Source organism: Tachysurus vachellii, chromosome 1 (genome assembly GCF_030014155.1).
Source record: "Tachysurus vachellii isolate PV-2020 chromosome 1, HZAU_Pvac_v1, whole genome shotgun sequence".
NCBI classification, from domain to species: Eukaryota; Metazoa; Chordata; class Actinopteri; order Siluriformes; family Bagridae; genus Tachysurus; species Tachysurus vachellii.
In genome coordinates this window covers 28,940,168-28,966,563 of record NC_083460.1, presented here as the reverse complement: position 1 = coordinate 28,966,563, position 26,396 = coordinate 28,940,168, and the positions used below count along the sequence as shown (strand labels likewise).

Sequence of the window (26,396 nt, the reverse complement as noted above, 5' to 3'; positions counted from 1 at the left end):
GTGGATCTTTCTTTTAAAGGCTTGTACTTCACTGTCATTGAATTCTTCGGTGAACCAAGCACACAGATACTTGTTTACATTTACAGAGGATTTCAGGCATTTTAATTAAGGGCATTGCAATATTACAGGCTATAAGAAGGCTCTTCTTTTTACCACTCCACCATTCCATTCCTGTTTTTGTCCATCCTGAATTCAGCCATGTTTAAAATACAAATAATCTGTATAATTACTGTAGAAACTGTTTGGTTTCGATTAGTAGTAAATATGCATAATATTTTTCAATTATATGAGCATGACTTTACATATGGATAGGAAAAGAGAAAGAATACACTGCAACCAGGAAAAGCTGGGTGACTTTAAGAACACGTTTCTCATATGCATAAAGGTGTTGCTTGGGCCCCAGGCTTTGCTGGCTTAAAGCCATAAACTTATTTCTGCTTGCTGCACTAATATCATACAAACCCCTTATGATCAACCCAGAGAGGCTGTTTTATATTTTTCCACAAGCTATTCACAGCAATAATCTTTGGTGTTGAATGAATGCCTTGATTGAACAAACAAAACCCATAGAAGTGAATTCAACACAGTAGGTGTTCATTTTACTCTGTTGGTTTAAACATGTATGCTAAATGAGTCAGAACTGCTGTTAGGCATGTAGGGCCTCAGATCTAAGAGATTTTAAGCAAGTACTTTTGTTGTTTGTTAGAGTTGCTGGAAAGACCAGGCGTTTCCTGTGTGGAGCAGGAAAGCAGGAAGCAGTGACCCCACATACAAACATGTCCCTCCCCATAGACATGGTCAACACACAGACTCATCATGCTTCTCCCAGCCAAAACCAACACTGACTTCCAGAATGCCCTCACCAGTCATTTTTCTCTGAAACTGTGAGGTTTTTCCCTCTTTATTTTGTGAAGATGATAATGATGAATTGAAATAAGATAGTGCCTTCTAAAACCACACTTTCATGTCATGGCTGCGTCTGGGAATTTTTCAGAAAGATGTTTTAGGTCTTATCCATTCATGGTGCAATATGTGGCAATATTTGATTCCTTTTTTTCTTCATAAAATTCGAATAATTATTAATTATATAAAGTACTGAAGGATCACATATGTTTGGACAAGAAAAAGAATATACTCACTGAAGAGACTGCCAGGACCGATTATTTTCACTGCATTAAAATGCATATGTATATACAAATTGTTTCATTAAATAAGATTTACTTTAGCACTTTGCACTCATTTTTATGAATATGTGAATATGAAATATGTCATAATGTTAACCCACTTGTTTTCATCCAAGTATTAAAAGGCATTTCCGTAGTTAAACCTGTGTCTACGGTGTAATAATGTCATTATGATGTTGCTTTAAAGGAACCACCCAAGAGATTCCACACAGGCCATTTTGAGCTGCACTGTACAAGAGGAAGTCCGCTGACTGAACTGTGCATCTGTCTGTTTATGAACATTTGAACCTACTGAATTCTGAATTCTGCAGCAGAGGAAGTAAAGCTAATGTGCTAATCTAAAGTCTAATCTGATCTTCTTGCACAGCACATTATTCAGAATCTTTATTGCAATTTGCCATATTTTAGATTTGATTTAATTAGCTTCCTTTACCAAATAGTTATTTATAATGTATGATATATGATGTAGATATTATATATGACATAAAAAAACATTTAGCAGTTTTGGTTAAATGTAATGATGTTTTGTTTGTTTATTTTTATTTATTTTTTGTTAAAATATGTTATAGGCAGAAAAAGAAAACGCATAAAATGCTGCCACACACACAGCTAACAACAGGGTTGTCTTCAGCCCAACACGATGCACAAGCTTTGTCTGTGTGTTTGAGGCATATTTCTCAAATGCTTTCAATTGCATATGTTGTGAAAGTTTGTTTATTCATATTATTTGTGTGTGTGTGAGATATTTTTTTTTTTAAATCTGTGCCTAGTTTGGTTCCTTTAGTTCAGCATTAACAAAAATATATATTTTTTTTTTTGTCTATTGGTGGAGCGATCCACATGAATAATTCACTGTGGTCCAACATAATGTTTCTGGACCGGTAGCAAGATAATGAATTTTGAATAAACAATATACAACTCTATCTGTTGGGGCCACATTCTCACACACACAAAAACATTGGCATTGCCAAAATTGACCTCTTTCTCTCTGGCTTCTAAATTTAGTAATAGCTCAACTATTTAGGATTGGAAACTACTGAAACTACCAAACTACAAAACTTTTTCCCCCATCTTTATTATTTATATGTTTTTCTCTCACTCCAACTGCTAGTAAAATTGATACAGTCACACAAATCATACAACGAAGAAGTCTTATGTCCTCCAGAGTGGGGTACAGAGCAGGCTGACTAAAATTTCTCTGTTTGTTGGAATGAGCAAAATTAGTGAGCTTTGAGACTGATTTTAAACATAGCATAATAGCCATCCTGGTTGTTCATGATGTAAAACTATTCTCACTCAGCCAAATAACTCTTAGTGATCGCTAAGCATGTATAAATACAGCTTGTGGATTAGACATGTCAAAAGAAAATGGAAAGAATTGCAAACAGACACAAGCAAGCAATTTAAATACAAAGATCATGTCGAGTGCCAGTACTGTCAGTGAATAACAACAAAGACTTTTTCCAATAGGCACTGGAATGTTGAAAAGTGATGAAAAATGTCTGGATGGACAAATACAGGCTCTTTTTTCATTATGGTGATGGAAAGAATGCTTTCCTAGTATGTAATAAGGGCACTGATACCTACTGCAGAATATCTGAACAGCATGATGTGATCCTCATGATGTGATCCCACACTTAGATAGACATTTTAATCTGATAATGAGTCATTGCATATTTTAGAATCCAAGAGTGGCTGAAGTCTTGAGTTTTAAAGTCTAAAGTAAGTTTTACAGTGTAGTTGTTCCTAATTGAGCTGACAGCTCAATCTATTTGTATATGAAATCTTATCAAATAATATACATATATATCTTGTCTACCTATCATTCATCATATTTTAGAAAAACAATGCTTTATGTGTAATTTTATTGTAGGCTGCCATGGAAACAGTGATACCTTGATTATTTATGGAGTGGTGGAATATAACATAATAGACTATATTACCTTAATTACCAAATTGGATGTCAGAGCAGATGAGGAGTTTTGCTATACACTTGGTCATGCTACTTTAGTAGTTTTTCCTGTTAAGAGAAAACTCTTCTGGGAAGGCTTTATGCTATATTTTAGAATGTAGCCATGGGGATTTAAGCACAAAAAAACATGCAAAAGAAAAAGTGATATATGGAGCAGTTTATGGAGATTAGAACTAAGATTAGAAATTAGCATTAGTGTAGTACACCATTGTCACTATTTTTTTAAATCCAGGTTATGATAATTAACAGGGAATGAAAAGCCTTTAACCAATGTTGCATTTCAGGTCATTTGTACCATATAGTAATTTCAGAAAGATTTTTTTAATGTACCAAACAATAAATGTATGACACATAGTTCAGTGAAATCCTTAGGAAATGCAACCAAAAGGGCACAGATCCAATGCTAACAGCAGAGGGAGCTAGACCATTACACCACCAACTGTGAGTATACCACTGCCAATAGAGAAATGAGAAATACTACTGCAACACAACACTCTTGTCCAACCTTGTTCTGTGAAATTAAACGCTCTTGTATGTCATATGGGAGTGTTTGCACTGATTAGTTATCAACCTATCCTGTTCAATATAAGAACCAGTGAAGAATCGTAGAAGAATTAGGCAAAATTGGTTAAGTTCCAAGTGAGGACATTTTCTACAGATTCTACATGAATCAAAGTTAAAAGCTTAATTTGCATTTCATTGGATCCCATTATTTCCCTTGAGCTAGTAGTACAAATGTTTATTGTTAGCTGTGTGTGTGTGTGTGTGTGTGTGTGTGTGTGTGTGTTAGAGCAGAATACATGATTTACAACACTGAGTCATCTCCACTGTTTGTGGAATGCTCGAATGCTCTGCTCACTTCACCGGGCACTGACGCCATAGGGCTCTTATGTTTGGGGGTGAATATATGGACAATTTCCATACCAACAGCTGATGTCATTCTCCCTGACCTCTAGGCTCCCTTAACCAGGTCACTGATGAAAGGATAGACTATTGCTAGCGCCAAGAAACAAACCCATTAAACCCTAGAACACGACCTGTACACCAGGATACTCTCTGGTATCCTGGCAAGTTGATACTGGTTTATTTGTGCTACTAAGCATTATATATCACCTGCTGGCAGGGATCTTTTAGTGTTGCTATACAACAGTGTAATGATCTACAGCAATATTTGTCATGCTTCAGTTGACTAAAAACCATAAAACTCTGTCTGGTGAAAACTTATTTAACCTTTTATATGACTAATATTTTGCAGTGTAAAATAACTGTAGTAACATAGTTATCAAGTTATAAGAATCATAACTTATTAATAACTTAGTTCTTTTGCTTGAATTATTGGAATTGGGGTGAGTGCTGGTGATTTATTTGGAAAAAGAGACTTTTGTGTGGAGGTCTGGAAAAAAACAGATTTTGCTCTTTGTCAGTTCTAGCAAACAGACAACAAAATACACAACGATTTTATTTGATTTATTTGATACAAGTAATTAAATCCAAATTAGTTTGCTTGTTTAATGTATTTCTTTATGTGTACTAGTTTATAAACTTAGTCTTTACCTAAATATCGACTAGGCAAGTTTAACAAGAGCGGTTCTTTTCAGAATTATAAACTATATTACTGTATATGTCACGGTGCAGGACAAAGGCGAGTGAGGATCCAAGTGCAGTTTTAAACGTTTTAATAAACCAAGTCAAGAAACAGATAACAGACAGGAAAAACTAGGCAACACACAGAGCAACGGGAAACAGGAACACAAACATATAGACAACAACTAGCAACAGGGAAGTGAGCAAACAGAGTATATATAACTGACAGGAACCAATGACAAAGCAGAGACAATCAGAGACAAAGACAACACACCTGAAGGAGAGATGGAGTTCAGTTAATGTCCGTGGTAACCAATGAGTGGGCGGAGCAAACAATTAACAACAGGGAAAGACAGCAGACAGAAAGAGGGCAGAAACACAGACAGACTCATTACAGTATATATATACACACGTATGTAGCATCAAAGTCAAAATGTCGACATCTGAAGCGTTTTCTGAAGCTGCAAAGAATTACAAAAATGGCACTGTACAGCTATAGAACACTATATATAATTATAGATAATATAGATAATTTTATGCCTTTGTGGTCAGTTTTTTTCCCTATTAAAATAATTCATTAAATTGCATTCAATTACAACAATAAACCTTATTTACAAAGTTTACTATATACAAAGTGGAGCATTTGTTGAAGGATGCAAGTACACACAGCATGCGCTCACTCACCAAAAGATGAAAGTGTTTTAAGTCTCCATAACATCAGCATGACATTAGACACAACATTTGTGTGTCTGTTTTTTGTAATGTTTCTTAATTAACACATCGAGAGGGTATATTGGGAAATTAAAGATAATTTCTTTATGATATCAATTTTATAAATTGTATTGCTATGCCGAATACCTAGCATTTTGTGAATGAACTGCTATGAGCTGCTCTAGACTGCTATGAAGTGAATAGATGGATAAATGGGTAAGATGCTTCTTCCTGCTCTATTCTTCCTTTCCATGCAGATGTCCCTGTGTAAGAACTGCTGCAGCTGCAAAGAAAGGCAATGAGTGTGAGGAAGTGTGTGTCAGGCCCAGGCTACATTCTGTTACCAAGGGAACGGGAGGAAGTGAGGGCTTCCTATTCACTGGCAATGTGTACTGTCTGCTGTCTCCTGAAGCTAGTGCATATAAATGCCCTGTTTTAGCTTACCGTTCAGTATCCTTAAGTACTTTTAATCAAACTATTGAAGGCGCCTCATTGTTGCTGATGTTGATACATTTTTTGAATCCTTGTTTCAGTTGTAATATATGTTTTTTAGCAAGTTTTAACTCACTAAATCACAGTGATACATCATTGTCTGAGCAAACACTAAAATATAAGCCAGTCTAAATTGTGTAAATAAATAATACCTAAACGGTTTGAATTACCTTTTTAGGAATACTCAATAATTTGGCTCAATAAGTTGGGTAGTAGTTAAAATGGCAGGTCACTTATATGTAAGGAATAATATAACTGGCTGTTCTGTTATAGAGAAATAATCAACACGGTGGGACACGGCTGACACAAAGTTTTAGAACCTAGTAACCCGTGTATCTATTAAGAGAATATGCGAAAGTACATTTGAGTAATATGAATACTTCAGCAATGGAAGTCACGTGACTGCTTACTGTATATTTGTCCTGAATTTGCTGTAGGTTTCTATGAAACTGATTTAAGATTTCTATGCTTCCTGATTGAAGCTTTGTTGCTCCATTTGGAATCATTTTAGAATTTGATTTTATTTGCCATAATTAATTTGTCATAATCTAAGCTAGGTAATTATCCTAGGTTACGTTAAGATCCATCACTTTGCAGATCATTTGGATCTGAGGACTGAGAGAATGTCACTGAAAATGGACTCAAAAATAAGTCAGAGAGAGAAATACAAAAATTATCATATGATTCACTCTTACACTTCCCTAGTCAAGTGTTCCCATCTCAACGAGTAGTAGTTATCTTCTGTCAATAACAGTTTCTTAGGAAATTGCCACATCAAGTTCTAATTAAGGCATCCAGCTGTGGCTCTCTTGCTCTTTATTAAATAACAATATCTACTAAAATGTTTTCTATGGAAAAATAAAACTGACAGAAGGCTCTGTGTTAGGCAGAAAGAGGCAGGGATGCAATGATCAAATTGAGGAGCCAGTATGCCGATTAGTGTCCATGTCTGTGACTCTTCAAAGCCGGTCAGAATTTTTTGGACAGTTTGAGCAACGCTTGATTTGTCCTTGACATTCATCCTGTGTTATTCACAGATATTTTACTGCATGAGTAGTTATATGGGAGATTCCCCAGAATATTGTTTTTTCCTTCTGTGCTCATTCAAAGCTTTGATATGATGAAAACGCTGAAATTTCACAGTATAATCCAAAGGAAAAATCTCGTTTATTTTAAGGAAATTGAGTCCCAGTTTTTGAAACCCAAAATATTTTAATGTTATAAATATGATATTTACAAACCACTTAATATATGAGAGTATTATCAAAAGGAATTGTACATGTTCATCGAAGTTAATACGTTATAAAGTGGTCTAAGGCACTTTTATGGTATAAAATAGAACCTACTGTAGTATTTAATGTATGTATGTATGCCGTTAAAACAGTATTGATCTGTGTTACATTTATTGGTTTCCCACTAAGAAACTTCAGAACCCATTAAAGAATTAATTACAGACTGAATTGGTCATCAAGGACAAAGCACAACTCCATTAGGTCTTATTGATGGTTTAATAATTTAAGCTATTGATTTTCGGGAAAATAAGCAGAGCTTTGGAATTTGCATTCATGTGGAAATTACTGAACATCCATCAGATCTGAGCAGAACACAAAACTGTAACTAAGTGCACATTGCACATTCAGCAGCGTTATTATATGGTTACAGATTTATTTTTATTAAGTTTAATGTTATTTATGCGTTGAGTAAGTCATCATCTTGTCTGTGAACCTGGTGAACTTTTATGAATAATTTTTTCATGAATGAGTAAATCATGTTCAGTATATTGGTTGTGTGATATTTTTCTGGTCAGCAAATTAAAAGCTACAGGCATTAAACATACCAGGTTTGAAAAACACTAGTAAGTGAATATAATCGACACTTTATTCAGCTAGACTTCACATAGCCTTTGCTGTTAACACAATACCAGCCACAAATTTCAGTCTCTAAAATCTCAACCTTGTCCAAGACAAATGTCTGTCCTTTTCACCGCAATACAGATTAATTAGCAAAATTTGACAGGAAGGCAGAGGCATATCAAAAACATGTCACTGGTCATTATTGTCTCTATTCCTTATAGAGGCATAGAAATCTGGGTACAGCCAAAGAATCTGTCCATCATTCCACTTTTGGCCGTTCATCTTTGGGCCCTTTTCTGTTCAAATCTGATCCGGCTTGGGTCTGCTGCACTTTTTGCTGCCCTCCATGGAGTGTGAGGCAGATGCAAGTACCGAGAGATCGGTCCTATGAGGAACATAGTGGTTAGAGAGTTGTCTCTCTCTTTTTCACTCTATTTTCTCTCTTTCCTTTGATCCATCTCAAGACTCAATGGCAGGCTGGCCTACCTCTTAATGCGGCTTATCCGCTCACAGAGGATAGAAAGGTATTGTGTGAGCTTGACCATGGCAACGATGAGCACGCCAATCACAAGCGTGCATGTGGGCCAAAGCAGCGATGAGAGAATGGCAGCACGACCGTAGAGGCGCGTCAGGATGGCGCTGTCCTGCTGTTCTGTTGGGTCTGTATAACAACGCACCTGCTGCTGGGCCTTCAGACGCTCAGAGATGTTCAGTACCAAAGCATGCATTGTTGAGTGGTCTTTACGGCACTTAGGGACAAAGAAACACTGCGATAAAAGAGAAAAGATTTTATCATTACAATTGCAAAAATCAGAGCTTGTTTTTCATGAAAGAAACAACACTAATTTCTGTATTCTCAGATGTTAGAAGTTTGTAGCAGCCACATTTCAGTTAAAACACAAGAACAAGGAAAACTAATAAATGCTTATAGGTGAACAGTAACAGTAATGACAATTACAGAGAATAAACATTTTGGTCTGAGCATTAAGTTAGCACATGATAACTATTAACAACACAGACCAGCAAACTCACAGTCCTTATGAACATAATCAGAAAAGTAAAACAGACCAATAATTATTTTAGTACTTTACATAACAAGACCCTATATGGTATTGATTTAATGAATTAAACATGTTTTTCTTTTTCTAATTTATTATTTGCTATTTGTTATTATTTTTATTGTTAATAGTATTAGCTCAATGTCGTGTGTTGAATTGGAATAAATAATTACTTAAATAGTATTACATCATTATGTAATACTATTTAATTCTAAGTAATTATTAAGTGATAGTCTGTACATTTTAATAATATATGTTGGGTGTTTTGTTTCATCACTTTTTTCTTCTTTTTTTTCATATTTTGTTTTTTTGTGTTCATTTTTTTATGCCATCATCAAGTCCTCAAAGGATTTAGCTCAATGGTATTCTTAGACCTGGCCAATTTAAGTTGTATAAGGATATGCATTTTGGAGCCTACAAAGCACTTCTGTAAGTCATGCTGGATAAGAGATAAAGACATTTTCTGAATTCTGTAAATGTAACTGGTCTGATTCAAAGAAATTCTGTTCTATTGTGTTAGCCCTTGATCAGTTTATATGCATTTCTATGTTTAGCCTATATTTGCTGTGAAGTGTCACACAGTTTTATTGTGCATCTTTTTTTCTTCTTCTTTTTTTTTTTTTTTTATCTTTCCCTGTTTGTTTCTATACTTTTTTAGGATGGGGAGAGATTTTTTGCAGTCTGAGACAGTGGAAAAAAAAAATACCTAAATAAATCAATGCCCAGAAACCTGCCAAATAACAATTGCACCAAGAAAGACAAAATACAAACTTTATCACATTAAAATCAAATCTCATTAAACTTATTCACATTAAAGTCCACTTACAGGATTCTTTTATGGATACATTTTTTACCTTTAATATGATCCCCCATATAACATTTCCCACAAGATAATTTCAGGAAGTAAAGGCAGCTATGGATAAATTTGGTATTATGTTCTGTGTTTTATGCTTTGTGTATACCTCAGAATTGGTCTCCTGGGTTTCCTCATTGTGGGACAGCCTCAGTATTCGGCTTGATGAGTTCAGGCTGACATACACCTGTAGGCATGGGTATCTGGAGCTCTTCCGGCACTCTGCTCCACAGCTATAGCTACAGTTAATCTCTCCAATAATAGTTGCATTTAGCACGGTACAGCTTGACTCCTCTGTCCAAACGCTGAAGGAGAGGGATAGGGGTGGTTGAAGTGGATATAAAGATAGAGGATGACTAATTCTGTATGTGCTCATCCCTGTTCCCTGGTATCAAAAATGAGGTGTACACAACCAATAAAACCTGTTTTGTCTAAAGGTTTTGTCTTTATTTCTAAGCAATGCACAACAAAGTAGTTCCCTGTCATGACTTCTGTAGGAAGCTAAGAGCTTAAACACTTAAAAACTTTTTTCCACAGTTAAATGCCTTTTAGCATAGCATGTATAAACCTGTATTTAATATTAAGACTTTGCTAAATCTAATTTATATGGAAGTTAATACTATCAAATCCAATTACATCTGAGGAAATTCCCAGTTAGTTTATGTTTTGCTCCTGTGAAGTTATTTTCCAAATATCATTAAATTTGTGGAATAAAATTTTGTTATTGATTAAATTTGTTTCTAATAATGTTTATAATTGGCTTAAAAATGTTGGTATGATTTTCCATCATGAGCAGTGTTATTATTTGTAGTGATTGTGACAGATGTACGAAGAGGTTGTGCTTCTCTGTTTATCAGAATGCACTGTGCCAATCTGGAGCTTGACTTTTCAGACTTTTGTTCTGACTACTTCTATTTTCCTAGCTTTATATGCCACTCAGCATATGTTAGACCTCAGGTTTAGATTTAGTTTAGACTTATCTTTGATATTAACCACCCATTCTATTAATTCCCTTGCATATCTATGTTCATTTCACATGTGGAATATCTGGCATATGTGCATAATTTTAAATCTTTTGGTATTTATACTGAGAATGTCATGCGGTGGTAATATGACCATTTTTACAAAAACTGATCAGTCACATTTCTGATTGGTCAAGGTCTACCATTTGTAGCTTTATTCATAAACTTTTTTTGTACATGCATGTCCAATATCATTATTGTCACACCCTGTGAATTCCTTGTTAACAGCTTAGAAAAGCCTTTAAATGCTATTGTATTCATTGTTAGTTTCATTGAATTTAAAACACTGCTGTATACATGAAAGTATTTAAAGATACAGCCATTAAAATCTACTGAATAGCCATACCTGTCTGAATATGACCGTAACATTGTAATGCCAAGGACAAAGTACATCATGACAGAAAAGAAGATCATGCTAAGTCCAAGGAGAATAGCTCTGTCCTCTCCTGCTTTCAGTGCTGTCACAGTCTTCTTCTTGTCCAGAATGTCATATTCTCTGATCTTCTGATAAATGGTCCTGAAGATCAGATATAGACATAAAGCAAAAAAGACTTATTTTACAGGCAATGAACACCTATAGGCTCCAGACAGCCGGACAATTCCTGTTCCTTAGTATTAGAAGGTTTTCTCCAATTCATTCTTAACTGTAACTGAAACTTATAATATACAGTATACTAAGCTCCTGATATGTTGAGCATGGACACACACACACACACACACACACACACACACACACACATTCACACACACACACAGAACCAATAGCTAACTAATTTGCCTCTACTTCCCATAAAAAACTGACACTCAATTAACAAAGCTGCATGGATTTAACCTTCAAGATCAAACAAACATAAAGCGTTCTATTGAAGTCCTTCTAGATTAAAGAGCATCAATAATCAATGGTGTAAAGTAAAAGAGGAATTTATTTACCTCCTCATGCTTAGGACACATTCAGCATTAACACTGTAATAGGATCGACTTTTTCACACACAAGGTACACCCTAAAGAAGGATTTATATGGTGACGGTGTTTCATTAAGTAGTAAAATTAACCGAATTCAATTCATCCACAGTAAATTCAACAATTATATAAATGCATGAAAATGTGGCTTACTGCAATATGTGCTGTTTTTAAAGATTTAAGTCAGATGACATGAAGTAACTAGTTCAACTCCTATGTGGGTTACCAAATGTTGTTTTTTTTTTTCATTTACCCTTATTTATGTAATAAGACTTAAGAAGTTTAAATAAGTGTAACTGAAGAAAAACTGCCTCATAATCATTCAAATAAGTGTGCAAAGAAATAACAAAAAGAGAAAGATAGCTCAAAGTGCGCAGCAAGTAAGCAGTAAAAATTTTTTTTTTTTTTTATGAGCAGATAGCATACCTTCTTTCATTTCCTGATCCCTGAGGTCCTTTGGCTCCAGCCCACAGGAACATCCTCCCAGCACTTTCCAATGTATTTGACAAGGACTGCTGGGATAATCTATTGGGCACACACACTCTCAGTCAACCATGAGTGCACAGGTCTTGCATCTTGCCACTGTTTCCACTATTAAATGACACAAGCTGGGGAAACATGAATCTCTCACAAGCAAGTTTTTCTCTCTGAGTCAGGGCTCAGAGCCAGCATCACTCACAACATTCTGAGATGCTTCATCATGCACAGAGGTTGGAAAACAAAACCAGCTTAAGGCATCAATAAGTCTTCCATCGATAAAGTTGAAAAAGAAATTCCAAGAGACAGCTGAAGAAAACAGTAAGAGAAAATGATCAAGGAATAGTCCTCGGGCAGGAGTGAAGTGTGTCTAGCTGAATAAAGCAGCTCTCAACAAACATAGCTGACATCAGTCGACGGGTCGCCTTCATCTGCTCCCTCATTTCCTGCTTGCTTGTTTGTTATTGACTATTCATAGGTAGTGAGTGAGCAGCGGGATGGGGGATAATGAGTAGAGCACTGGGAAGGAAAGGAGCACCCACCATGCTACTGATCCCCAATAGCATCAGTGACTACCTCCCTCCCTTACCCACTCTCTCATTTACTGACTCACCAAGCAAGCAATGCAACAGTGGGTGGGGGTGACCACACTTCAGAGCCTCCTCTGTCTCCAGCAGCTGGTCACTATTGGCCTTTATAGCACATCAGTGACACAGGTGTTTGGGGCTTTTGCAAGTGTCTGCACATGCTTGTGAACGTAACAAAGGATGGGTTACGTGAAGTCCATTTTTGAGTGTGTGGGGTATAGAACAGTCAAAATAAAAGCTCATTCACGTCAATTTCATTGGTCCAATTCATTTGTTTATAACCTGCCATTGTCAGTGAATTTGTGAGTCTTTAAGTATGTGATTTAAGTATGTGATTTAATGTGAATGTAAATGAGGTGTGGAGAAGGAAATGGGCGAGACAATGAAGGAGGTATAAATGAGCATCTGTGTATCTGGGATAAATAAGGCTTTGGAAAAGGGAACAGGTGAATGAATGACTGATGGACAAATAATGGGCTGGCTTGTGAATTTTGAGTGAATGACTCAAGAAATTAATATGGTCCAGGTAAGGCATTGATGACTGAGGGATAAATGAGTGTCTGGGAATGGGAACAGGTGAATGAATGACTCATGACCAAAGGAAAAAAATATGATCTCAGCAATAAATGAATGAATAAATTAATGAATGAGTATTTTGAATAGAGAATGACTGAATGAACGACTGAGGGAATGAATGAGAAACTTACTATAGAAATGGGTGAGAAATTGAAGTGAAGTTTGTGGTGGGTGACTGAGCAACTAAGGGAGCAGGTGAGTGACTAAAGGACTCTGATTAATTGAGTTTAGTGAATGAGTAGATGACTATGGTAATTGGAGGCTAAGTGAATGACTGTCCAATAGTGTGACGCAGTGAGAGAATTAATGTTTCAGTACAATAAATCAAGATCACTAACGGTGTTTTCCATTTGAACAGAATCATCAATATGTTTTTTTAATAATTTAGTCAACTGCTATATGCCTTTGTAATTACATTGGAGTGCAATTATGTGTGTACTTTTAACAGCAGGGACATGTAGAGCCTTACCAAACCATCTGGACTTTTCTAAAAATGGAGGCATGCATTATCAAATTTAGCAAGTCCTGACAATGAATATGCAGTGATATTTGTTTTTTGTGCACCTTGAGCATTTATGATGTTGTGCTCAGAAATATAGTACATACAGGCTTGCAGGTGTTTTTTTCTATGAGATTAATGAACATCCAGCAGACATTTTATGGACAATTGGAAGCTTGTTGATTCCTATTGGGTTGATTATGAGTGTAAACTATTGCATAGACAAGAATATAGTGTTCCTAAGAGGGCTGAAAATATGTCTCAATATGTCTGTTGCTAAATAACATGTTAATATTGCCATCCAGAGACACATGAAGAGAATAACTGATTATACTCTATAATCAAAAACCACAAAGCCACCAGTTCAAAACTGATAAATTCATAAATTTCTGCCAAAATGTTAAATAAATATGGCTTGAAAAAACAATTATCCACATATTTGAAAACAAATATATCCACAAGCAGCGTCTAGGACTCGCTGATTTCCACAGGCTAAAACTGTGAAGAAGAAAGTAAAAATAAAGCGTGTTTTTATGGTTCGATGTGTCCACTGGGCCTCGTTAGCAATGTTGGGTTTATTAGTTCTACAATCCCTTGTGAATTTATTTAAGACATAATTACATGCCTAATGTTGTATGAAATTGTGACACTAATTAGAACAATGAAAGTAAACTGCTAACAAAGCACAAAATTGTTGATGAGGTGAAAGAAAAATAAATGTGACCATGCTGCAGAATGATTCAGCATCCTGAATCCGAATCTCATTGTCATTTCTTTAAATACTACTGCTACTTATAACGTGAAAAAATGTTAATATATATATATATATATATATATATATATATATATATATATATATATATATATATATATATATATATATATATATAACAGTCTATTTATAACAGTCATTTACATTAAATTTATATGTATTTATATTCTGTAATGTTATAATGTCCATGGTACTTAATCATTATTGTTATACAGACATGTGATCATTGTTTGTTCTTGCAGGAGACATATATTTAACATTTATAGTGTCATGCATTGTAACAATCCGATAAACAAATTTTACATATTGTAAATATATATTTTAGAATCGTAATGACATGTTCCCTGTGTCTTCATTTCCCATTCACATCAAGTAAAACGTGATTACTTTTTAATGAGCGCATTTTCAGGTCATTAATCTAATGAGAGTTTCATTATAGAGTGTTTCTACTCTGTTAGTCAGAAAGGGATGCTATCTAAACACACGCTTATAAAAGTGAATGGAATATTATACGCTCTCCGCTGAGCAGCTGATGCAAATGCAGGTGGATAAACAAAAGAGGCCACTATGCAAACCAAACTGATCTTAGATCTGAGGTTTCCATACTGAGAGACCTTCTGTTCTAGTTCATGAAACAGAATTATGGAGGTGTATTTAGAATTCTAAATGTTTTATATCTCAGACAAAAGCAGTTTAATAAAAAATATTAAAAACAGACAATAATGTCTAAGAATAATTTTTAAAGAATGATACACATTTACTCCAAATGTCCACCTGTGTAGATACAGCATGTTATCAGTAGACATTTTGCATCAGTATCCTCCTGCACCTGAGCTTATCTTTTCTTTCTTTCTTTCTTTCTTTCTTTCTTTCTTTCTTTCTTTCTTTCTTTCTTTCTTTCTTTCAAAAATTAATACTTCATTTAATTGTCTATAAATTTGTCACCACCAAAAAAGTTTTATTTTTCCAATAGGTGAATGTGATATAAGCATTGTTTTGTACTTTTTTGTACTTTTTATCAATTTAAATTCACGTGCATTACATTTTTCTTACTGCGTTTTCTTTTCCCATTCTCCCAGTCCATACACATCTGTTTATCCAATATCTCATTCCTTGTTTCACATGTTAACTTCTGTTTGTGCTTTTGTTATTTGTATTTCAAGCTCTGTCTGCTTGAAAATAGATTATGATAAAGTACTTGCTTGTGATTACTGCGTCAGTGAATGTTTGCTCAGTCTGCTTGTTCCAACTATGAGCATTGAAAAAACAACCCTAATGAAATATTCTGTAAGCACTTCCTGCCACAGAAACCTTTCTTTCTAGATCTCTCGGTCCTTGATTGTTTACTCTCCTTCCCTGCTCACTCACACATTCTCTGTTTGGTTTAAATCAAGTAACCCAACTCAGCATTACAAAAGGCTTAGTCTTTAGTAGTTGCTCCAAATTTTATTCATGTTTTTACATTCTGAATTTGATTCATGTTTTACATTCTGGTTATTAGAAACAAAATAAAAAAATAAAATCCACCATTGTGCAGTCTCTATATCTTACAACCTTTTATGATTTAAGTTTAGTTTTGAGGTCTGCATTTCTTGTGTACAATGCTATTGATGTTTATTATTTTATGGTGAGCTTCATAAATAATTCTAACAGGTTGTTTAAAACTCCTAAACAGTACTATTCAGTTACAGAACATTTATCCAGAGATGTTGTTGCTTGTATAAATGGCAGCTTCAAGCCCCTCTCTGTCATTTACAAATAAAAAGACAGAAAGATCAGTGTGAGATTTCATGGAACCATGCACAGCACTACCACCAGTGAGGAACAAATACTGTATCACCAAATAATATGAAAAAGCAGGGCTGTGGCTAATTTTGTTCTGGCCCCGACTATAGATTCCTGCAGCCTCTCAGTAACTGTAATGTCAGACAGAAAAAGGCTTTAGAGGAGAAACTAAAGTCCAAAACAATTAAAGTAAAAACCAAATTACACAAAAGTACAAATTACACAAAGGTACAAAATACACAAAAGAACCTTTGACAGAACTGAAAGTTTAATGTCAGTTTCTTGAGTCGGGACATCTGGCTGGAGAATGCTTTTACATTGTAGTTCTTTAGAACAATGAACAGAAGCATGCTTCACATGTAATTTCACAACCAGATGCTACGATCATCTGCAATAAAATTGTGACAAGGTCAGTCAAATGGTGAAAGGGAGGAAATGGAACTAAAGCTTTTTTTTTATTATTTAACTGGTTTTGAGGTTTTGAGGAATAATTTTAAATTTGTCTCTATTAAAGTCTTGCTGTATTGTGTAATGATAAATACATTTTTCTGGGTGCAACCCTCTGAGAGAAGAGAATCCAAACATAATAGTCAAGTTCAGGGCAAAGTGCTCATTGCAAATCTGTGAGCTCCTCACTCAGTGTGCTTTATGTGTTTTTTGCTCCAGCTGGGGGCTATTTTTTAAACAGTGACGTGATTTTGGAGGAACAAAAGCTACGGGATTGTTGTGATTCAACAAACAGTCCTTTTTTTCAAGATGTCCTCTTACAGATCTTTATGTAATTTTAACATCAATCATTCCCAGTTAAACACAGATCGTTACGCTAAAATTACTCTTCCCAGACCAGTATTCACCTCTAAATTACATGGTTAGGGAGGAGGAATAAGCAGTCACAATTCCAAAGGGAAAATGTTCATTCTAACAGGATCCTAACAATCCTAATAATCAAAGCCAAAAGCACTGAAACCAGAGGTAGATTAATTGCCACCTGTCAATTCATTATATAACAAAAATCCCTACTTTTATGCTGCTACAATAAGCACTAACAACCCATATTACTGACAAAGCCATTTCATAATCCACTAAAAATATACACTTATAAGAAACAGTGTTGTACTCGGCTAAATAACAAATGTTTCATCATGTCAGCACATTATGGCCTCTGACAGCATTTTGCTTTAAAGCTTGCACTTTATTAGCTACTGTGGAGTATTAGATAGTTACAAAGCACAGTACAAGAGGTTTGTAAAGTGAGGAACGCAAGCCTGTAACTTACTTGTTACAGTATAAGAGCTTAATAATTTGCATATAGACAGCAAAAACTATTTAATTGAGCAAAGCTTACCTTTAGGGCATTGTATACTCAAACAAAATGAAATAAAACTTAAACAAAACATCAACCTTCCTGTCAGTTCCTAGTTTAGGTTAAATAAATTGTAAAAGGAACATTAAAGCAAGCAAACAAAAAAAAAAAACAGTTTCAAATATTGAAGTTGAAGTGTTTGATTAGTTCTGCAATTACAGGCAATAAAATCCATATAATATCATGGATAGTGTCACTGATCACCGTCTATGCAATATTAATAAAGTCCATTAAACACTGAATTAATAAGACCTTGTTCTGTTCTTATTTTGCAGATCACTAACTGAGGATTTATTAACATGTTCAGTGATTTTTTCTAAACATCATTTACTCTTAAAGAAAACATTGCTGCCAGCTGTCTGGTGGTAAATATTTGCTCAACACCAAGAGAGCAACTTGCTAACCGGTGCTGTCTGAGCAAACTTGCTCCCACAACGATCTCTACAATATATACCTTTTTATTTTCAGTACTTTATCAAGTCAGTGGAGTTGCATATTGAAATACCTGCATTCGTACAGTTGTCTCTGGCTGTTATAGGATGAGGTGCAGTCGCAGTAAGAAGTAGCCATTACTCCAGCGCTTTAAGCATGGTCAGGCTTCTGTCAACAGATTATTCAGCAGGGCCAGACTAACTGGCAATAAAAGACTGACATGCCACTCCTGGGGCAAGCGCCCCACACACATTTGTCAATATTGTTTTGTGGGCAGAAGGGGAGGGCTCATGACAGCAGCTATCAATTGGCTCTTCCAGTCAAACCTCTGGTTGTGAATCCACTCAGCAGGCTGTTAATCTTCCTCATTTAGGCCCAAGTCATTCTGAGGTAGACCAACAGTAGGGTGCATAGCTTTAAACAACAACGCTGATATATTAGAGTCTGCTCTGATGCATATGCCAGCAGCAAAAAAAAAGTTTTGCATTATGAGATGCACTAGGTTTGTTTTTAGCTACTAAGTTTTGTTCCCCATCTCATTAAATATTTCTGATGGTACAAGACTATAGAAATAAAAATTTGAAGAATAGCTGCCTACAACAGTCTTGTATGTGACTTATTCCAGATTGCACATTGCTAATCATTTGACTGATTTTCAGCTTTTTTTTTTTTTTTTTTTTTTTATGAATACAGCCATGGTTGATTAATGTAATCAGAAGTTGCCTACAAACGTTCTATTCACGATGTGTGTTTGTGACTGAGCAATCAAACAATGACCAACACATTCAAATAAAAAGATAAAAAAAAGATCAAAGATAAAAACAACAACAAATGACTGCCACGTGAATGTCATAGCCCAGGCTCTTTCAATAGGTGAGGCAGATTCTAATCCAGAGGAATATCGATTTAGCTTGAAATAGCTAGCAATGGCTTCAATTGGCATCATTTGTCTAGATAAACAGTTCTGGAATTCAAACCAATAACTTTATACTATCTAATGTGGAACCTTACCAAAGGAGATCATACTATCTCACTATATCTATACTGCATTCCTTTCTGGTTAGGAAAGATAATGCAGGAAACTGCAAAAAAGTCTTCTTGATGGTTAATGGTCCCAGCTTTTGAAAGAGGTTCTAGAAAACAATCCACTGTTAAATCATTTTATATGTCCTAATAATGTATTTTGAACTGTGAAAGCAGAGGTATCTGCTTATAGCTCCAAATATCCATATCTGCATTTGAATTTAAACCTGAAACAGGTGTGTTCTGAACTGGAAGTTTTTTGTTTTTTGTTTTGTTTGTTTCTAATTTAATGAGAATTCTACCACTAAGCCCGCAGAAACCATGGGAAAAAAAATCTGTGAATTCCGAGTAAATGAGATGGGGCTGTGTTTTATCATCCAGGTTCAGGAGAATTGCAATCAATCAATAATGACAAGTTTTTAATTTTGGGCTGGACCTGAGCCACCATTCATTTGCCTTCTTGGATAGAATTGCTCCAGGCCACTGGCCCTAAGTGCTGCAACTGACACCAGAACATCCTGTCTAACAGGTTCTGACTCCAAATTGAACTCTTTTAAATAGCATCATGGATTTTGGGAATGCTTCTTTTGGTACGTTTAACCTGGGCTCTATGACGGGTGTATGCCATTTATTCATATGCACTTCCTGATATAACTCAAAATACTGACTTGTCAGCACTGGTATGGCTTCAGGTTTGGAAGGTCAAATGGAAAAATTTTGCTTGCGTGCATGCTTTGGCTTTTTATGTTCCACTGGAATGCTCCAAGGTCAAACGCATCATCACATTCAGTTGATCAGTGGGTTTATATTTGAGGATTTAATACTGGTTTTTATTTAGTTATATGTTATTGTACTTCACTGGAATGAAATAGAGTGATCAAATCATTTCGATCCCAAAATTTCCTAAATCAGGAGTTTTTACTTCAATGTGGTTAAAGTAAATATTGTTTTGGTTAGGCTGGTGCCAGATCCTGATACACTTCTAATGCTGTAGCTCCTCTCTTCGTCTGGACTTGCCAGACTCATCCATCCTGATGCTCTGCTTATGTCTGGATCTTTCTGCACTTGTGACTTCTTGTGTTGCAGATGGTCCCTCATACATACCCAAATGATTGCATTCCCTGGTATAATGCTTCATGGTATAACCACCATATTATTATGTTATTATGTCACCAGTTATTACGACCACCTTCCTAACATTGTTTTGGTCTCGCTTTTGCTGACAAAACAGCCCTGACCTAATGAGACAATCACTCTACTAGACTGTTGAAAGTGTGCTGTGGTATCTGACAGCAAGATGTAATCAGCAGATCTTTTAAGTCTGATAAGTTACTGGAACTGGATTAACAACACAAGGTTACACATTACATAACCATACCACACAATATTATTTTATATTTTAATATATATTTTGGATCTAATTAATTCAAATTCATTGCCAGACAGAAATTTTGTCAATGTGCTACACTGCTTTTTCCGTGCTAGTTTCCTCAATACTGCTTTTCTCATCTCCAGCACACAGAGGACATCAGAAGGCCACAGTAAACTAGGATAGAGGCCATAGTGCCCTCAAATGTGAGAGATTTAGATTTCTTGTACTGTAATCAGGCATGTTTGTTCTCAGGTGCCACTTCAAATGTCCATTTGCACAATTTATACAACTGGATGGGTGAAATGGAGAAAACAAGAGCTACATGCTTTCCAGTATTGATATTTTTCATGCTTGGAACAGACGTTTCTGCCTTGACAGCTCACATTGGTGTTAATGAGTGACTCATATCTGTTAGAAGACAATAATATTGTGAGACAGATCTATAATTTACATCATTATAAAATAATATAATATAAAATATCAAAACATTGTTTGCCCCAAAGGCATGGTGTAAGCTCATCAACTCACAATTAGGGAAATGATAATGAAAAGAAAATGCACTTTATTGCCAGGAGCTATGTGGAAGTGCATATGCAGTAAAGCTACTCAAATGTAATAAATGCACAAGAATTGTGATGACAATGTACGAGTTTCTTATGGCTCCTAGCCACATTTGTGTGGCTGCCTGGGAAAACCCTTCATATTAACAGTGTGTGTGAGTATAAATGTGTGTGTGTGTGTGTGTGCGTGTGCGTGTGTGTGTGTGTGTGTGTGTGTGTTTTTACTGGCTCTTTACACAGAAAGACCTTAGCAGGCAAAAATCCAATGCAAAGTTAGGATGTAACGTAAATTAAACAGTATTTATGTTTTCTAACAATATTGTTGATAGAAAAATTGCAAAAATTGAATCTTGGCTGAAAACAGATTTATAATAATTTTTGGCTGTTTTTCCAAATTCAGCCAGTCAGATGGTTAGAAAATTGGATTTATCTTACATCAAGCTTGTAATGTGACGGCAGCCAAAATCCTGTAACAAACCTTACAGTATGTCCTGCACAAATCTGCCTTCTGCTGTGTCTTAAACAAAAATGCAAAAGTGTTATAAAAGGGTCAGATCAGCCTTATTGTAGGGAATGAGAAACAAATATTTAATATAATGGAATTGCTTGAGAGTTTGGCAGAAACTGGACATGCCATAGTTAAAGTGGAGATCCAGGATTAATAGCTGCGATATTTACAATTACCAGAAGAGTCCTACACAATCCACTAGTCTTTACAGGGATCTGAAATAGTCTATGTTATATAACACACTCATAGATTATTTAACATACTCATCATTTCGAGCTCAACAGTCTGTCTGGTGTTTTAGGTGGTAATGGGTTGTCACTGCCCTTCACCCTGGCATGTTTCACAGTGTAATAGTGCTAAAATTAGAAGCAAGCAGAAGTGCTGGGTGGGTGGGCTCCTGCTGATCATCCTGAAGGTCAGACAGAATAGCTGGAACAGGACTAAAGGTCAGGATAGATGGGCAACATAAGAAAGCCCCAGAGATATATATATATATGTTAATGAAGATGTACTCAGAAACACACAAGCAGACTGGCAGGGATGTCTTCTTAATCAGTAAAGCCATTAGTCCCTAGTACAATGATGTCTAAATTTAAACCTGAATTCTCTTTAACTCCATAAGTAAAGTAAAAAATTAAATGTTTGTATCAATCACAGCTAAGGAATGTTACAAAAGTTGAGAAAACTAGAGTTGTCATTCAAAACGCTATGACGCTGAACACACGATTTAAATGGAGCATGAAGACTTTGTCTCAGGGCTAGAATGAACAAAAATGTGTTTAAAATATCAAACGGAGAAAAAAGCCAACAAAATACAAATCTGATAATGAATGACAGTTCATAAGCTATATTCTATGTAAACTTTAAAAAAAAAAAAAAAAACCTTAAAAGGCATTATTTGCCATCATGCTACAGTATTTTAGAAATTATCTTTACATTTTTTCCAATCTTATGACAAAATAAGCACTTTACATGAATTAGCAGTAGAAATATCAGCATCACTACCATAGTAAAATTACCATTATCGTTATAAAATCACAAGATCCAACTCAAACAGGCAGTCTAACAGACAAAATACAATGAACAATTCAAGACTCAATTTGTTTTTTTGTTATTTATTTTATGTTTTAGTACTTCCATGCCAAGGAGCTTTGTCCTACCTCCAGGTGTCAGCTGCAGTTTAGCCGTTTCTGCAGATTGTATTAGTTTAACCAGTTTCTGAGAGTCACTGTTAGTCACTTGGTTGTGCTAATGCTGGGTGTAAACCTACATGCTCAAAACATTTCACATAGCATGTAGTGCAATAGGAGTGACAAGCACAATAGACTCCCAGACTTAAATTTAGCCAGCTACTGTGAATGTATGCATGTGTCATGTGTTTGTGGAGACCAAAACCTTAGTACTAGTGGGCTAAATGTGTGCATACAGAATGTGTATTTCCTTTTTTTAGTTGTTATTTTAGTTGATTATGACATGTTTTATGGTTGATGTGAGCTAGATCTTTTCTTCATTGCTATAAATTTGCATAGCACACCAAGATTAGAACTGTTCACTATAAAGAAGTATTTTAATATGCAAAGTTACTTTTTCGGCTTAAGTCACTAACATTTGTATTACAGAGTGAGTAGACAGAGTCACAATCGTGCAATGATTTTTATTTTATATTTTATTTTTTAAATAATGGATTTAAAGATGCTTTTCTGTAACACAATCTGGGGCCTTTTAGAAAATGGTACATTTATGCTGATGTCATAGGACACAAATATTAATTAAGGGATTTCACATCAATGTGGGTGAAAACTTATGCAATCACAGCTTAAATTGATTTGCCCCAATAATCCGTATTATGGGTTGTTTTGTGTAGAGTTATGGCCAAAGGTTTGTGGATATCTTACCATTAGACCCATATCTTGGCCTTCTACAAACTGTGGCCAGAAATGTTGAAGTACACAGTTGTATAGGATGTCTTTGAATGCTTTGTATTACAGTTTTTCCATCACTGGAACTAAGAGATCCAAACCTGCTCTAGTATGACAATTGCCTTGTGCACAAAACCAGCTCCATAAAGGGATAGTTTGCCAAAGTTTGAGTGGAACATCCGTTGTGTTCTGAGCCCTGGCTCAAACATTACTTTACACTTTAAGATGGACTGGAACAGTGATGGTGTCGTCGTTGTCCCCCATTCCCCCCAACCACCACCCTCTTTTTGTAGAATCATCATAAATCCTGATGTCTTATAATACTAAGTCCATTTCAATCATGCCTCTTCACTTAGGAAATGTTTATTGGCGCTTACTATAAAAGGAGGTATTACCTCACAGTTTGGACTGTGAGTAATGATTATTCAAACTTCAAACTGTAACTAGAATGAAATCAGAAATGATTCATAAGTCATAATCATAAGTTACTCATAAGTTCCTGTTTACACACTTACACCTTCAGACTATGTAGTATAGCTATATATTTGTTTCTACAAAAAGAGAAATGATGTATAATTGCTCTGCTGTCATTTAGACGAGATTGGTTCCCTTTTGAGTCTGGTTCCCCTTTAGATTTCTTCCTCATATCATCTCAGGGAATTTCTTGCCAATTTTTGTCTCTGGCTTGCTCATTGGGGAACTTCTATATTTCTATTTCTATATTTCTATTTCTATAAAGAGGCTTTGTGACTATGTTTATTGTTAAAAGTGCTATACAGATCAAATTGAGTTGAATTTAACTGAACAACACTGTTATAATGAGTCATAAAACCAGTCAGATATGTTTCAATATGCAAACACAAGCTGTTTATCACTGGTTTAACAAGGGCACGGGATGTAGAGTTGTAACAGTAATTTGTATATTCACAGAATCTTGCTTTCTTTATAGGGTCAATGTGTGGGCATTTTTGTTGTCATTGTCTGACCAAAACAAGTGTAGGTAAAAACCTGAAGTGTAAAAGAAGTAGGTAACTATTACAATTCTTTCTGAGGAAATCTGAGTCAGGCAGTTCTGTTTTTCTAGGATGTATCTGCCACCTAGAGGACAAGTTATTAAACTACAGTAGACTAGACTTCCACTCCTGTCGTAGTGAAATGATGTCAGTGAAAAGTTCCTTGAAGTCTTCCAACAAATCTAGTGAGTTGTAGTCTGAAGACTCAGCTGTTTGGAGAACACTTACAGACTATTTTCTGTTTTTTGTTTTGTTTTGTTTTTAATGGTGTTAACTTTGGAAGTGATTTATAACTATTATTTGCCTGGTTTTGACTTCAGTTTGCAGTTTTACTCATTGTTTTTTCACTAACTTTTTTATATTCCATGCCTTGTGTAGTTGCATCTCTCATTGTGTGCCTTTGTGATTGTGTTTGGGTTTCAGCCTCTCCCAGTTTTTCCTGTTGTTTCTTTTTTGTTCTGGGTGTAAATTAATCAGAAAACAGATCAATTTACAGATCAATTCACAGAATTGTTCCAGAAGTACAAGTGTACAAGTACTGTACATATAAATGTCACACAACACATTACAAACCCGATCAAAGTAAACGTCAGCAAATAGTTTGAGTGTAATTTCAAGCTGAAAACTTAGAACATAATATTGACGCAGACATACCCTGATAAAGATCTGATCAAATTAAGCAAATGCAAAAACTATGACATGAGCTAAAAATTTTAGATGTTAGACAGAGAGATAGATGAAAAACATCTTACCCGTCTCTTCTCACAGATCTTTTCACATGTCTCTCATGGAGCATGGTGCCCTGTTTGCTCTTTTGGCCCTTACTGCTTCTTTGTTCTTGTCCAGAAAAGGAAAGACCGGATAGAATTGCCAGTGTTTATGTTCTTCAGGCACAGGAAGTTCGTAGTCTGAACTATGAGTGAAAACATCCAACTTTTCACACAAGCATTTCTCACCTAAAAAAATGTAAAAAAAAAAAGAAACAAAAATTAAATAAAAATTAAAAAATAAGAGAAAGATTGTCTCTAAAATTTGAACTTTTCCTTTGTTTGTGTTACTAGATCTAGTGAAGTTTGGAAAAATAATGCTGACAGAAAAATGTTACACAGTGAGTCTTTTACAATGTTCTTTAAATATACAAAAAGCTAAAAAACAAAAAAGATGTTTAAAAAAATTAATCTATGTTTGTTCATTCATTTATTCATTCATCTACTCATTTGGTGGTCATAGTGGGATAAAAGTAGTGAAAGATTTTGGAAGGCAGGATAAAGCTGAAAGAACTAAAAGAAACCCATATGAACACTTTATAAATGCTGAAAAGAGAGTAACTGTTAGTCCCACAACTCATACTCTGCAGTACTAATCCACACGCCTGAAAATATACATAAACGAACAAGCAAAGATAATAAATAAATGTAAAATGCTTCCTACATGAGAATATCTATTTAAAATCCACTTAATTTCAGTAAAGACTAAATTTGTATCTTTTTTTTTTTAAAGAAAAGAAATACTACATATTTCAAATTTCTAATACTACATATAATATAATATAATATATTTTAAAAAATCCCAAGGACAGAAACACAACCTTGTGAAAGTATTCATATTGTGTGAATCCAGCACAGATGATAAACAGAAAAGAGAGACAATATTCTGTAAATAAGAAATTGTATATCTAATAACAGGTAAACACCACACGTGAGCTATTACACGTCTGTAATTTTACATAATTACATATCCACTAAACTGTATGTATGTATGGCGGCTTAATCACCTAGTAAATTAGTGTAGTTTGTTATATTTAGTGTCATGACCAATTCC

At 35.1% G+C, this 26,396-nt stretch overlaps 1 protein-coding gene across 3 annotated transcripts; it reads right to left on the bottom strand.

The window, feature by feature from the left end:
* Nucleotides 1–7,799: 7,799 nt before the first annotated feature.
* On the bottom strand, nt 7,800–25,410 carry si:ch211-247n2.1 (calcium-activated potassium channel subunit beta-2). Of its 3 annotated transcripts, none has more exons than XM_060864800.1 (6): nt 25,328–25,410; nt 12,116–12,214; nt 11,076–11,246; nt 9,817–10,012; nt 8,283–8,563; nt 7,800–8,181 (listed from the first exon to the last, which is right to left on the bottom strand). In XM_060864800.1, exons 1-6 carry the CDS (start codon nt 25,369–25,371, stop codon nt 8,097–8,099), a joined length of 876 nt encoding a protein of 291 aa, XP_060720783.1. In that variant the 5' UTR covers nt 25,372–25,410; the 3' UTR covers nt 7,800–8,096. The 3 variants fall into 3 exon arrangements, with proteins under 3 accessions (XP_060720783.1, XP_060720779.1, XP_060720789.1); XM_060864796.1 differs by lacking the exon at nt 25,328–25,410 and adding an exon at nt 18,254–18,486; XM_060864806.1 differs by lacking the exon at nt 25,328–25,410 and adding an exon at nt 18,254–18,486 and having other exon boundaries at nt 7,800–8,563.
* Nucleotides 25,411–26,396: the final 986 nt, after the last annotated feature.

What these genes read in the sequence shown, in the direction of transcription:
- si:ch211-247n2.1 (XM_060864796.1), bottom strand. Translation starts at nt 18,318, where the DNA reads ATGGCTACTTCTTACTGCGACTGCACCTCATCCTATAACAGCCAGAGA. An exon ending in CCCAGGAGACCAATTCTGAG is followed by an intron (nt 8,564 to 9,816) that starts GTATACACAAAG and finishes CTTTTATCGCAG; the next exon opens with TGTTTCTTTGTCCCTAAGTG. An exon ending in CGGATAAGCCGCATTAAGAG is followed by an intron (nt 8,182 to 8,282) that starts GTAGGCCAGCCT and finishes TGTTCCTCATAG; the next exon opens with GACCGATCTCTCGGTACTTG.